Genomic DNA, 15,363 nt, shown 5'->3' with positions numbered 1-15,363 from the left:
GAAAGAAAGAAAGAAAGAAAGAAAGAAAGAAAGAAAGAAAGAAGAAGAAGAAGAAGAAGAAGAAGAAGAAGAAGAAGAAGAAGAAGAAGAAGAAGAAGCAGAAGCAGAAGCAGCAGCAGCTCCTCATCTTAAAGAAACTGGCTTTATAGCAGAATGCAGAAAACACTCATCTTTACATGTAGTGTTGAGACCAGTGAAGGCTGTTAATCATATGACAATCAAAAACAGACCAGCCAGTTTGCCCAGAGGCAAAGTCAGGGCTCTGGGGTTGAGTACAAGGACAGGGAGAGCTTCTGGGTGTTGTAGACTTTAGTGGGTAAATGCATATGGTGGAAGTGATCTCAGGTCTCCTTGAGTTACAACAGGGCTTCATTATTCTCAGTGGCATTACACTCAAGGTAGATCTGACATCTAGAATAAAGACTTGGGGAACTGGAGCTTCCACTTGCCTGCTGTTTACAACAAGAATTTATTCTCCAAAAGGCAGTAGGGTAGGACGGTATGCTGCCCCTCCTCAGAAGCTGGCCCTCCAGCCAGGAGTTGGGGATAAAGCCAGGTGTTCTTGGTAACAGGAGTCTGTTTGGTTTCCAAGCACATGAGTTGTGACCAGGGAAGAGGGGTGGGTCCCAGTACACATACCCTCACTATTTTACCACTAGGTTCTCCTTAGGAAATGTTCTTTCATTTCTTCTGTGTCCTTGAAACCTTGTCAAGGCTTTACTGAACTTAGAGGTCCTCTTCGGTTTCACTGGTGAGCGGGTCTGCGCAGCTCCTCCTCTCATTCATGTATTTTCAGATTATGCTGAGATTAACTATGTTTTCTTTATAGGGACACATGGAAGGAGAGGTGTGGGGTTTGGCCACCCATCCTTATCTGCCCATCTGTGCTACTGTAAGTGATGATAAGACCTTAAGAATATGGGATCTCTCACCTAGTCATTGTATGTTGGCAGTCCGGAAACTAAAAAAGGGTAAGAGGCTCTCAGACTTCAACAGAGATTAAACTGTCACAGTCTTCTGAAATTCACAAATAGCCATAGAAGGTCTCTTGCAAAAGGTTATTGGAAATTCCCTCATTCCAAGGATAGGATTGTGGGAGAGATCCAAGGCAGGGTGCATTTATTCAGTTTCATTACTATTGCTTAACTCCTCTTTTAACAGTATAATGCCAATTGGAATGGAGTATTGCCCTCACTTGTCTAATAGTGCAAACTTATTTTGATAGCTGGTTCAGTTTTGAATTCTTGTAATTGCTTCTGGAGCTCTTGGTATAGAGTCAGTCTTACTCTCTTGCTTTCCCTACACTCTGTAGTTTACCCGCATTAAACATGGGTCTGGGTTTACTTGGATTCATCTGCTTTATGCTTCCTGAGTATGTGGCCTTTTATTTTGTGTTAATATTGAAAAACTCTCTGCCAGTGCTAGTGGCTCCCACTGGGAGTACATCTTTGCATTAGGTTACGGGCAAAACTTGTGATTCTGTATTTTGAGGTTTTAATAGTCTTACTTAGTTTATTTTATTCAGCATTAGTTCAAGAGGGAAAGTTGATTTTCATAATTTGAAAGGATATGTGTGAAATTTTCTTTTTTGAGACAAAATCTCACTATGTTTCCCTAGCTGACCTATAACTCTATAAAATTGAGGCTGACCTCAAACTCACAGAGCTCTGCCTGCCTCTGCCTCCTGAATGCTGGGATTAAGGGTGTCAGCCATCATTTCTGGTGGTATGTGTGACAACTGCTTAAGTTAATATAATAAGATTGTTGATGTTCTTTCCCTAATTGAACCATAGTGGTCCCCAACCTCAGTCCAATGGTTGGCTGTAAGTATCTGGATCTGTCTCAGCTGCTGCTAGAACCTCTCAGAGGACAGCCATGCCAGGCTCCCGACTGTAAACATAACATAGCTTACAGTAATAGTGTCAGGCCTTAGAAGACCAGCAAGCTCAACTTACCCAGACCCCAGGGAGCTCCCAGAGACTGAGCCACCAACCAGGAACATACACAGGCCAGTCTAAGACCTCTGGAACAAATCTAACAGAGGTCTGCTTGGTCGTGCCTTAGTGGGAGAAGATGCGTTTAATCCTCAAGAGACTTGAGGCCCCAGGGATGGGAGAGGCCTGGGGGGTAGGGGGTTGTGGCGCACCTTCTCAGAGGCAAGGGGGAGGAGGAATGGGATGAGGAACTGTGGAAGGGGGGATGGAGAGAGGGGAAACAACAAGAATATAAATAAATAAAATAATAAAAATTGATAAAAAAGATTATTGATGTCATGCTGAGTTAGTTATGAGACACTGATGTAAGTGAGCTGTATAAGAAAAAATTTTGCAAATAACTCAACTTCATAGCAATCAAAGAATAAGTAGAATTTAAATATACAATGACTCAATTTTTATATTCTTAAAGTTTGAGAAGTAAATATATCCTGAATACTTACCAGCCATTTGCACTTCCTTTTTAAAATGACACATTGAAAATTTTCCATTAACAGTTTCTTTTGCTGGCATGCTGATGGCCACCTGTAATCTCTGTAGAGGTGGTATGACTTCAACATTCATGCCAGCCTGAGCTGTACAATAAGACCCCCATCTCAACAACAAAAAACCAAAACAACAGCTCGTGTATCCTGTGGTTTTAGTTTTTAATTATAATCAATTTAGAATTTTTATGGAATGTCTGTTTTTTGATTCTTGCTATCTTTCCATATCTTTCTCATTCCATGTTTCTTTTTAGCCCCACATCTCTGTCGATCTCTAATGGAGAATCCTCCTTTCTAAACTTTCTCTCATCATTATTTAATCTGCTAGTTCATTTTAATAATTTTCATTTTTTTCTGCATCAAAGCCAAGATTCATGGGTTTGCTCAAGTTGAAGTTTCTAAAAATAATTTCTCAGGCTACCAAGGGTGACAATGTGGAGCTATGTCTCTCTGTCCTTGTTCCCAGTAACAAAACGTCCTATAAAATGTTAGGCTCGGAAAGGTCTGGAAATGGAAGTAATGTACAGGAGCAGGTGGCACAAATCTTTCCACACATTCCTGCTGCACAAAATGTTTTTTCAAGAGGAGCTAGCATGAAACTGAGTTGCGTTCTCTTAAGAGATTTCAACATGACTTTAAGCATGGGGCTTACAAGAGGGGTTCCTGGGAAGAAAGACACACCAAGGGTGTGATTGTGGGCTTCTCTAAGGGAGTCACATTTCGGTGACTTTTGGAGAGTGTGCATCTATTATGTACAGAGACTTGCTAAGAACTTTATAATATAAGATTTTAACTTTATAAGATTTTTAGGGAGATTCCCATGGGTCCCAACAGGATTGCAATCCTTAATGTAGGCCACAGGGGTGTAGGAAAGTAGAAGCTATTGTCTTGTTTGAGGATCCCAGAAGACATCTGAGAAAGGGTAAAGCCTTATTTGAGGTTATAATGGCTTAGGTCTTAAACTTAGGCCATTGGTATTTTAACATTGTTTAAAAGTATTCATAAATAAAATAAACATTATCTATGTTGACAACTCTTATATCAATTAAGTTAAATTAAATTAAATTAAATTAAATCTATTGTGTTGGAAGTTTTGCTTCTTAGCTGGCAAAAGGCTTCAAGGGCTCCTTTTCCTTTCCATGTACCCATAATGTTCCCTGTTTTTGTACCCTGCTTCAAACCCCGTCCTCTATTTCAGTCATAAAGTGTGTTTTGTTTTCTCCATCTATCCTGCCTGCTTCCTTGGCTTCCTGAGTGCTAAAGTTATATTGCGCCATCACATTCAGCAAAGACTGAGGTTGAATTGGTTGTAGCCACAACCCTCTGTTGTGTGATCTATGGCTGCTGCACGGCTACAGCAGGGTTGAAGAGTTGCCATGGTTCTTTTGTGGCTTATAAACATGGGAATCTTTTTCCCATTCTTGCTCTAGAGAATGCTGTATTTTGACCCAAGCTGTGAGTTTAGTAACAGACAACACAGGGTGGTTGTGAGAGTTCTTTTCTCCAAGACAGCTAGCTGCTTCAGGTCAGACTTCCCAGGTACAGAAAAAGCCAACTGAAAGTGCTGGCGAGCAACACACAAAATTATGAAATCTGAGTTCTCAGTATTGTCAGGGTCCAGCCAAATGTTCACATTCAGAATTCAGAGTTCCCATTCAGTGTCCAGCTTTCATAGAAGGAATATGGTGACGTCGTGTAATTGAATTGACATTTTAATCATTTACCACAATGTTAAATTTTGTTTAATTCTTTATGGGCCATTGGGTGTCAGGAATTCTTGTAAACTTTCTGTGGTGGCTCTGACTACTTTGACTGCTCTGACTTGGGCTTAAGACCTGATCTGTTTACTTCTCGCTGTAAATGACTCTTGCACTCAGACTCTTTTTCATGTTACCTTGTCATCACCATTAGCACAGCATTCAAAGGTGGGACCCCCTCAGGCTCCCCAAGGCCGTAGGACCAAAGACAGTCGTCAGTCACATTCAGCAGCAGAGACAACTTGACTAACTATGGTGCTTGTGCATGCTTCCAATTACTAACATTCCATTTCCTGTTGGCAAGGGCTCAGAGTGCTCAGCCCAAAGGTAACAAAGTGATAACCACTAAAAGACAGTCATTACTGAGGGCATAAGAGAGGATTCAGGAGAGTATAAAAGGAGTAACCGAAGAAAGCAGATGTACCTGTAGGGAGAATGAACAGTGAAAAAAGAATGAACAAGGAAGTACTGGCCGCCTCAGATCTCTTTGGCAGAAAGGGCCTTGATGTCACTATACCCTGTACCTCCTGCCAGTGGTAAAGGAGTTTTCCAGAAGGTGTAGGTTGCAGCTAGCCTAAGAAAGCCTCTGCTCACAGCTGTCTACAGACCCCCTCAACCCTGTAAGTCTATCTGCTGGCTCCAGTGCTCTAGAAGAAAGAAGCAGAGTCCCTTTCTTCACTTTTGGCCTTGCAGGCTCCCTCGGGTAGTGGAGCAGGAGCTACATTAGCTGAGAGGGTGTTAGGCAGTAGGAAGCGTAGTGTACTGAACCTGCTGCAAAGCTCATCACACTGGACAGTATCCTTATACTGGATAGAATACTATCTGCAGTATGAGGTGTGAGAAGATGGCTACAGTCCAAAAGTGGTTGGATTGGGCTGCTTTGTGTACAGTTTCCTGGCATGTAATTCATACCATGTAAAGGAGGGCAGTCTGTACTGGCTGGTGCGTAGTGTGGGGGGGTCCTATAAGCCCCATTGTGCTTGCAATTTCCAGTTGTACAATTTCTGCCATGCAGATAAGGGTCACATGAAGCATAGTCATGCAAACAGGAATGGTTCTGACCAGTCAAATTCAGGCCTGTCCTAGTTTGATTTCTATTACTATAATAAAGACCATGACCAAAAGCAACCTGAAAAGAAAAGGGTTTATTTATGCTCACAGATGAGGCCCATCAGAAAGGATAGTCATGCAGGAATGGAAGCAAGACCAGTGGAAGAGTGCTGCATACTGGCTTGCTCCTCCCAGCTTCCTCAGCCTGCTTTCTTATATACCCTATGACCAACAGTCCAGGGCTGGCCCCACTCACAATGGACTGGGTCTCCCACATCCATCATCAATCTAGAAAATGCCCCACAGGCTTGCCCAGGCCAATCTGATTGCAACATTTTCTCAGTTAAGGTTCCCTCTTCTCAGATGACTCTAGTTCATGTCTAATTGACAACTAGCCAACATTGTCTTGGCTAGAGGCTCAGGTCACAGGATAACAGATTGCTGCTGCCATGTCAAGTAGCAGTTTGGAGTTTCTGGACCATACTTGTGGAAAGTTTCCATTGGAGATGAGTGCATTATCTACATTATCTTATCAATGGCTTTCCCTCCACAGTATGTTCTAGACAAAATCAAATTGTCTGACAAAGCAAAACTATCCGCAGGATTCAGCTATCATATCATATAGCAGGGAAAAGTAGTTTGGTTTGGGGGTTGGCTGGTAATAAATGACAAATTCTATCCTGATTTCTGTTAATGACCATCGTGTACTACCGTCTCCCATGTGTGTGCCTCTAGCCTGTTGTCCTGAGAAGTATTAACATGTCAGGTAGCTTTCATCATGCCTCCCATTGAGTTTCTTTTAGGCATTCTTAACTAAAGGGCTACACACTCGTGTCAGTAAATGACATCACTGCTGAGGGAGAAGTGTGAGCTGGACTTTCTCCCCACCAAGTCTGTCTGCATGCCTGTCCATTCCTGTGCCTTCCACTGCTGCCGACTGTCATCACTGTCCCTCGACTCTCAGGTTGCAGCAGTCATTCCTAGATTCTCCTTTATCAGTGTATGCTTGATTAGATGATTATTTATTCCCAGTTGAGTCGGATTTTCATTCTGTAACTGCCTCACCCCATCCCTCAGATTACATGCTAGTACTGAAAGCTTTAGGGGTTTGCCTAAGCTTGCCGCGTATCTTGCTGTCAGGATAAGCACATTATTATCTCTTTATTCATCAGTGTGGCTCTGACTTCTCTTGAAATGAATAATATCAGTAATAATAAACAATATTAATAGTACACATGTATAGTTTTGTAACAGATCCTTCTATCTTAAATAACTGCCTAGTATCCTTTTTAATTTCTGAAGCATTTTTACAAAGATGGCCTCATGTTTAAATTTTTGATTGAATAGAACATCTAAGGATTGCATTTCCCTCCCCCCACCCACCCCTCACTCCCAGACTTCACTTACATCATTGGCTTTATATTGGTTCAGTTCTCTCTTTTTCATCACCTTTCTGTTGAGGTAAATAACAGTACATTTTTGTTAAGTTTAGAAGCCAGTTTATTTTAACAGAATGTCTTGACTTTTTTATGTTGATTTGGGGCCATAATACATACAAGTTCCTCTTTATAGTTAAAGATCCTTAAAGAACATGCTTTAAACATGAATGTGTGACCAACACTTCCTGGTGCTTTTCTTCTCTTTCAGGTGGGAGGTGCTGCTGCTTTTCCCCTGATGGAAAAGCTTTAGCTGTAGGTCTCAACGATGGGAGCTTCTTAATGGCCAATGCTGACACTCTAGAGGATCTTGTGTCCTTTCACCACAGAAAAGATATTATTTCAGACATCCGGTTTTCACCTGGTGAGATTGCATTGAGTGTGTATTTGATTATTAGCATCAGTTAGTAAATGTATCAATGTGTAATTTTTTTCTGATTAATTTTACCTTAAAGCATACTTTCTTTGTCTTTGTTTCTCTGTCTATCTGTCTCTCTTTCTCTTGTGTGTGTGTGTGTGTGTGTGTGTGTGTGTGTGTGAGAGAGAGAGAGAGAGAGAGAGAGAGAGAGAGAGAGAGAGAGAGACAGATAGACAGACAGACAGACAGACAGACAGACAGACAGAGACAAAGGAGAGGGAGAGGGAGAGAGAGGGGGGAGATTAAGAAATTGAGAGATTGAGATTTCAGTGTGTGTTATATGTGTGTGTGAACTCAGAGGACAGTTGGTGTCTTGCTCAGTCATCATCCATCTTACTCCTTTTGAGACCATGTCTCTCACTGAACCTGAAGCTGGGTTAGCCAGCGAACTGAATAATCCTCCTGCCTCTATCCCCAACAGTGCTGGGGGGTCACAGGTTGTAGCCATGCCCAGCTTTTTACATGGGCATGAGGATCCAAACATCAGGCCTTATGTTTGTATAGAGCACTCTTTCCACTGACCGTGTCTCCAGCCTCAAAGTTTTATTTTTGATTAAGCCCAGGTCAGGTGGAAAAGCCCTGAACTTGCCAAGTGAAAATGTCTGTTTAATCTTAATCTGTATGCCATTAATTTTCCAAGTAACCTGGGCCAGGGTACCTTAGGTGGACTTTAGTTTTCATGTTTGTAAATAAAAGGGGTCAAATAACTATTTTTTCATATAGTAATGCTTTTGAAAGTACTTAAGTTTTATGTCATATTTTTTTAATTCATTGTCTACTAGAGAGCCCACTACAACATAGGAATTACTAATGATAAGACAAACATTTCTTATGTTGATTTTGGTCCACTTTCCCTCTACATTTAGCAGGATTTGGGGGGGAAGGATTGTTTGTATCAAGATTGGGTATTAATTGGCTCTTTAAATTATTCTGTCTACTGATCTAATGTGTTACACTAAGAAAATGTACTTCATTTTGTTATTTAATGTTCTTGAAGAAATATATTACCATTTGATATAAGCATATGGGCCTGATTATAGTATAGCTTACTTAAGACTGCCCTCAAAAGATATTAAAGTTACCTCTAGTCGCAGAGTCAAAAACTCCTTCCTGAGGTAGGAGATGTAGACAGATGTTTCTGTTGTAGGTTCTGGGAAATACCTAGCTGTGGCATCCCATGACAGCTTCGTTGATATATACAACGTGACGAGTAGTAAACGAGTGGGGGTTTGCAAAGGAGCAACCAGCTACATCACCCATATCGACTGGGACAGCAGAGGTAAGATGCTAGTGAGAGCTACACGGGATTCAGCACAAGGTGGACACTGTACAAGTTCAGACTTTCAGAGTATAGGTGGCGATACAGTGTTAACTTTAAAGTAATCTAAATTTTATACAAGAAGGAAAGTTAGCCATAATGTCCTGATTTTTGTCAGATAGACTTCACATATTTCAAATTTGGAAATAAAAATGTAAAGATTTCAAAATCACTTCTTCCATTATTTAATATAGCATATATTTTTCTAAAAACTTGTCATAATTTTATGACATAGTAATTAATGAATACTTCTTTGCAGAGTGCATAGCATATAACAATGAAAATTTTGGACAAATATTATAAATGTCCTTGCTTTAAAGGATATTCTACAATTTAAGCAAGCAATTTTCACAAAAAAAAAAATGTTTTAAGTTTCTTTTCAGTGTGAATACCAACTAATGTATCTAACTACAGAAAAAATAAGCCTTTTGGGGCTGTCAAGATAGCTCAGCAGGTAAGAGCACTGATTGCTCTTCCAAAGGTCCTGAGTTCAAATCCCAGCAACCACATGGTGGCTCACAACCATCTGTACAGCTACAGTGTACTCATATACATAAAATAAAAAATAAATCTTTAAAAAAAATAAGCCTTTTATGAATGAAATTATTTAATTAAATAGAGATTAAGAGAGTGCAATGGTGTTAGTATATTCACTATAGAGGAAGCTGGCTTTGCACATGCCATGCAAGTGCTCTTACCACTGAGCTATGGCCCTGCCCATTTCTTATTTTTCACTTCAGACAGGGTCTTGCTAAATCCCACAGGTTTGCCTTGAATTCATTCGGCAGTCCTTGAACTTATAAGTTTTCAGCCCTTTCTCAGTCTCTTGAATGGCTCAAAATATAGGCCTTAAATTTGAGTTTTCCTGTAAAAATGTAGTCAAAACACAAATACCCATGCAAAAATATAGCTATCACTTCATAGTGGATCAAGTTCAGCTTATTCTGGAATCAAATATGAGTGGCCATGGCCTGGGAACACAGACCCAGGTTTACCTCAAATACCATGTTCCAAAATAGTAAGTTACAGGAAGTTTTCATAATCATAAAACAAGAAAAGTTATAAATCAAGACATTTCAAAAGTACATTAGTCCAGTACCACTTATTGAAGATGCTTTCTTTTTTTTTTTTTCATTGTATATTTGGCTTCTTCATCAAAAATCAAGTGTCCATAGGTGTATGGATTTGAAGGGACCCACTGCTAACCAGGGAGCCTTTATGGGACTGTACATGTTATAGCTGTGTAGCGGGGTCTTCTTGTGGGACTCCTAACAGTGGGAATAGGAGCTGTCTTTGATTGACTCTGTTGCCTAGCTTTTGGCCCCTTTCATACTACTAGATTATCCAGCTTTAATAGGAGAGGAGATACCTGGTCTTGTTGCAACTTGATATGCCATGGCTGGTTGATCTTCATAGGAGAGCCTGCCCTTTTCTGAAGAGAAATAGAGGAGGAATGGATGAGGCAGGAGGGACGGGGAGGTGGAGGGTAGAAGGACTGGGAGGTACGGAGAGAAGGGAAATTGAGATTGTGATAAGAAAGAAAAGAAAAAGAAAATTTTTAGAAATTAGTACATTGGTATGTAAATCAGGTAAACAGGCTACACAGAGGGAATCCATGTTTTAGGCCTCAGATGCTGTCTGCTGGCATTCTTATTCTTTGGTGAAAACCAGGACTCTGACTATCCTAAAAGGATCTACCTAATGATAGTAACAAGCATGATAGGTCTCATGCTGAGGTGTGTAGTAAATCACAGCTTAGGGGATTAAAGCTTGCCCAGGATAGTTAAGCTCTAGACTGGAACATTCTATTTCTCCCTAGGCAATTACACAAGTTCCCATCATCCTGGGAGATGTTTATCACATGTTATGGTTTGTTTTCTTTCTGGGAATTACAGTTAAGAGTGATGATATTTGTATTCATGTGTCTTTAATATGTCTGTAATTTTAAAATTCTCTTTTAAGGAAAGCTTTTACAAGTCAACACTGGTGCTAAAGAACAGCTATTCTTTGAAGCTCCCAGAGGGAGAAAACAAACCATCCCCGGCGTGGAGGTAGGAAGATGGTGATGCTTCTTGTGATGTCTATGTGACTGCCAGTGGCTGGAAAACTGAGGCCTCCTTCCCATCATTCATCTATGTGTGATGATCATTCGTTCTCACAGAATTTGAATAGTTCTTCCAGCAAGTTTATTTTAGTGGGCCAGATAGAGAAATAGATGGATAAAGAAAAGAGATACTTTTTAAAAGAAGGAATCTTGGCAACTGGATCTCTATGAGTTTAAAGCCAGCCTGGTCTATGCAGTGAGTTCTAGGATAGTTAGGGCTTACATAGTGAGACTTTGTCTCAAAAAAGGAAAATAAAAAGGAATATAGAAACTTGTATACTTAGCTGCACTTGAATTGCTGTCCTAAAAGTACAAGAAGCATTCCCTGGTAAACAGGACATGTCATCCTCTCCCTTTTGGTACCCTGAGTACAGCGTCTTTTGAAGCCTGTATGCCTAAGATGCTTGTTCTGACAGGTGTGTATGGGCATAGGAGAGGGGAGTGGGGGGAGGAGAGGAAGGAGAGAAATTATTCTTGGCCTTGTGCCTGATAAAAATCACTAACTTGTTGTTGATATGATCTAGAAAGAGATGCTCAGCAAGTGTAGCATGAAGGAGGCTTAATAAAGGGGCTGTCAGACTTCTTAATTTGTAGACTGATTGAAAAACAAGTTTATGGGGCTGGAGAGATGGCTCAGCAGTTAAGAGCACCGACTGTTCTTCCAAAGGTCCTGAGTTCAAATCCCAGCAACCACATAGTGACTCACAACCATCCGTAATAAGATCTGACGCCCTCTTCTAGTGTGTTACAGTGTACTTACATATAATAATAAATAAATCTTTGGGCCAGAGCGAGCAGGGTGGACTCAATTCTCAGCAACCACATGATGGCTCACAACCATCAGTATAGCTACAGTGTACTCATATACATAAATAAATAACTAAATATTTTTAAAAAAAAAAAAAAGAAAAAGAAAAATGTGTTTATAATCCATTAAGAGAGAATTAGAAACACAGGAAGCCTTGTTTTGGGGTAGTCTTGTGAAGAAGCAGTTTGACTTATCACTGTGTGCTCAGAAGCTAGGACATATAGTATGTGTCTAATAATCATGTCCTAAATGATACTATGCTGAAATTCTCTGCAGGCAGTGGGGCTGGGAAGCTATAAAACCAGGATTTAGCAGCTTTCCTGTTAAATCTTTACTTTTACTGTGATGGAAAAATATTTAGACTTGGCATATTAAATGTTAGAATCTTACAGCAGTTTTTTTAAAAAATATTTTTAGGTGGAAAAAATTAGTTGGGCAACATGGACAAGTGTACTTGGTTTATGTTGTGAGGGAATTTGGCCAGTAATTGGAGAAGTCACAGAAGTAACCACCTCTTGCCTCACCAGTGACAAAATGGTCCTAGCCACAGGGGATGACTTGGGATTCGTGAAGCTGTTCAGATACCCAGCTAAAGTATGTGTTTCTCTTTAACTTATCTAATGATACTATAATGAAAATGGTGGAGGGACTATAAATTTCACTGTTTTAGTAATAGTAATGTATAGATAGTATGCAATGTTACATTGCCAGAGGTTTGGGATTGTGTTCCCCATTCTTGGTATCATATCAGTAGCTTTATCTAAAATAAGCATTATAGTTTACTAAGCTGTGCCTTGGTTTATATGTTATGTTGTATAGTGTTTTTTATTATTAATTAAATAAATATCCCTCTCTCAGAATTCCTTTTATCAATATAATTTTATAATTAATTATAAGCATAAATATAACTTTACTATATACCATTAAGAGTCAATATAAGCTTTATAGATGTAGAGTTTAACATCAGAAAAAGAAGGCAATAAATAATAAACAGTTAAATATCTATAAAATTCAATAACATTGATTTAACATGATCTGTTTTGGTGGTTTTTTTTTTGAAACCAGATACTACAGATTCTTTACCTCTCTCTAGTCTGTGTTGTTTGATTGTTCAATTTATTGACCTTTGTTCACACTGTTGTAAAACATTCAGCTTCTGCTTCCCACAAAAGTAAAACTTGTGTATATAGTGCAGGTGCATTGACTTTCTGATTGTCACAGACTAAGTTATATATTGTAATCTGGTGTCAATAGGAACATGAACAGAATTTGAAGTGGGGTGCTGAGATAATATCATGGCATGGAACTTGAAGTGGCCTCAGCCGTCCTTGTTAGCATCTCCAGATACGTATTGAAGTGAAAACATAGGTTTTAAACTTCTTCCTGGGAACTCAGCCACTCAGGAAAATGTCCTAGGCCCAGGGATTTCAGTTTATAGTACGTATGGAACTTACCTAGCCTGTTTGATCCCAGATAGGAGAGAGGAGGAGGAGGAGGGAGGTCCCTGTAGCAAGAACCACACAATCTTAGAGAAACCCTGTGCCTTGAGGACAGATTTCCTCCTCCTTAACAGCAACAAGAACAACAACAGGTCTTTATTCCATCTATTTGTTGGGAGAAGCATACATGCCTTATAGCCTACAGACATGTGGCAGCCAGAGGACAACTTGAGGGAATCGGTTCTCTCCTTCCACCAAGTGTTCTGAGAATGAAACTTGAGCTTAGTGGTGTACCTTTTTCTACTCAGCCTTCTCACCTGACCCCTAATTTTGATTGTCTCCACACAAGAGAATTCACTCATTTTCTCTTATTTGTGTGTGGGGGGGGGGATATGCACACATGTATGTGTATGTATGAGCACTATATGCCATGGCACATGGAGGTCAGAGGACCCCTGCTGGAGTGAGTCCTCTCCTCCAGTCTGGCTTCTAGAGATCACACGCCAATCATTCAACTTGATAGCAAGCACCTTCACATGCAGAACCACCTCCCTGACCCTTATGCTGTGTTAATGTGAGAAACTTTATTTTAACAACTTTGAAAAGATGTTCACTTAAAACTACTTACAGTTTACTGATCTCAAATTTACTTGCACAACTAAACTTTCCCTTGGAATTTAAAAAAGTATTATAGTTCTGGAGAATGTAGTTCTTCAGTAGAATGCCTACTGCCTGTCTATCAGATATGGAATACTAAAAGATTGTGTGTGTGTGTGTGTGTGTGAGAGAGAGAGAGAGAGAGAGAGAGAGAGAGAGAGAGAGAGAGAGAGAGAGAGAGAGAGAGAGAGAGACACTCTGAGACTATGTGTGTACTATGTGTATGTAGTACTTACCAACGAAAACACGAGTGAATTGAAGTTAAATATAACTGTATGTGTTTACTTATTATATATATTATGTATTTACCTCAGACTTTTAAAACAAAAGTATCAATACTAGAATTGAGAAAGAATGTTTGGATTCACTGTATATTCAGGGAAAATTTGGAAAGTTTAAGAAGTATGTGGCTCACAGCACACACGTCACAAATGTTCGCTGGACTTATGATGACAGCATGCTGGTTACCCTGGGAGGAGCAGACATGTCCTTAATGGTATGGACGAATGAAGTGGAGAGCCATCGAGAAAAGAAGTACTGTGACAGTGAAGAGTCTGATATAGATTCTGAAGAAGATGGAGGTATTTTATTTTAAAATGCTTTATCAAAAATACAGAAAAAGTAGCTCCATTGATTCAAACTATAGAAGTTAAAAATAATAATCATGTTTGAACAATTGTGTTATTAGTGTTTTGGACAGTTTTAACAGCAAAATTGTTTTTGTGACTCATGACTGGCATGCATTGATAACTTAGATATTCATCATCTGTAAAACAGCTAATCATATTTTAAGTAAGTGCTAGTAAAAGCTTTTATATTGTTGAACTTTGTATTTTAAGATGATTTTGATTTTCTTAATGTGCCAGTTATATCAGTAATTATAAAAACACAGAATGGATGAATAACTTAGCCATTCACACTTAACAGTTGAGGGTATATACTAATATATGTGTACACTTGTGTATATAGTACTTTTATAAAAATGAGATAATTAAACACATTTTTGTAGATATCATTACACATTAAATGTAATTCACATTAATTTTTCTAGTTGCATATTTAGTAATATATCTTTAACAATTTACCTTATATTGTTGGAAGAAGATGAATTTATAAGAATGTAATTGATCACCTTATCATTTAATAACATGTGTATCTTAATGACAGGCTATGACAGTGATGTTACAAGAGAGAATGAAATTAGCTATACCATCAGAGCCTTATCAACTAATATTCGCCCAATGTTTGGAGTCAAGCCTCATTTGCAACAGAAAGAGCCATCAGTTGATGAAAGGTAAGAATAAAGTTTAAAGTTTGATGAGGAAAAAGATACTGACATGAAAATTTGAATATTATCTAGATGGATTTTCTATAGAAGTTAATAGCAGGGTTTATTTATGCAGTTGTGAGCCACTGTTAGAAATTATCTTTAAGTATTTTTCATGTTGACACTATCTTTACAAGGAGTTCAAAAATGTTACATCAATATATAAAGCTACTGTGGTTGGATTAATCTTATTTTCAGACTTTCATAAGTGTGTGTGATAGACTGGGGAAGAGAGAGAGGTGTGACTTATCTTGAAAAACCCTGTCTGCCCATCCTCACTGAAGAGGTTGCTTAAAGAATGCTGTTGTTTAAATCTTTCAAAAAAGATAGGTCGAATTAAAGCCTGTCTTTAATGGAAATTACTGTTCTTGATATAGAATCAACATATTCAGAGCAATTTTATGGAAAGAAAACTTCTATGTGTGTTCCTGTGCACGCATACTAGTACATGTCTGTGTGAGTGTAACTGTGGTGGTCAGAAGCAGACTTTGCCTGTTGGATCTTGTTTCTCAGAAGCCATCCATCTTTTTCATCTTTTTTTTTTAAACATGGGTTCTGAAGATTGAGCTT

General features: G+C 39.1%; 1 protein-coding gene across 8 annotated transcripts in view; it reads left to right on the top strand.

Moving 5' to 3' along the window:
• The window catches only part of Eml5 (EMAP like 5), a 114,225-nt gene that overhangs the window by 58,086 nt on the left and 40,776 nt on the right, over positions 1 to 15,363 (top strand). For all 8 annotated transcript variants that reach the window (XM_021201910.2, XM_021201909.2, XM_029540726.1 and 5 more), the window contains exons 21-27: positions 830 to 971; positions 6,934 to 7,086; positions 8,288 to 8,419; positions 10,421 to 10,509; positions 11,788 to 11,964; positions 13,846 to 14,047; positions 14,634 to 14,760. In XM_021201910.2, the coding sequence (XP_021057569.1) occupies positions 830 to 971; positions 6,934 to 7,086; positions 8,288 to 8,419; positions 10,421 to 10,509; positions 11,788 to 11,964; positions 13,846 to 14,047; positions 14,634 to 14,760 (1,022 nt within the window). The remainder of the gene's footprint in view (positions 1 to 829; positions 972 to 6,933; positions 7,087 to 8,287; positions 8,420 to 10,420; positions 10,510 to 11,787; positions 11,965 to 13,845; positions 14,048 to 14,633; positions 14,761 to 15,363) is intronic.

This window comes from Mus pahari, chromosome 7 (genome assembly GCF_900095145.1).
Source record: "Mus pahari chromosome 7, PAHARI_EIJ_v1.1, whole genome shotgun sequence".
Taxonomy (NCBI): domain Eukaryota; kingdom Metazoa; phylum Chordata; class Mammalia; order Rodentia; family Muridae; genus Mus; species Mus pahari.
Note: the sequence above shows the minus strand (reverse complement) of the source record. Positions and strands in the feature narration are given on the sequence as shown.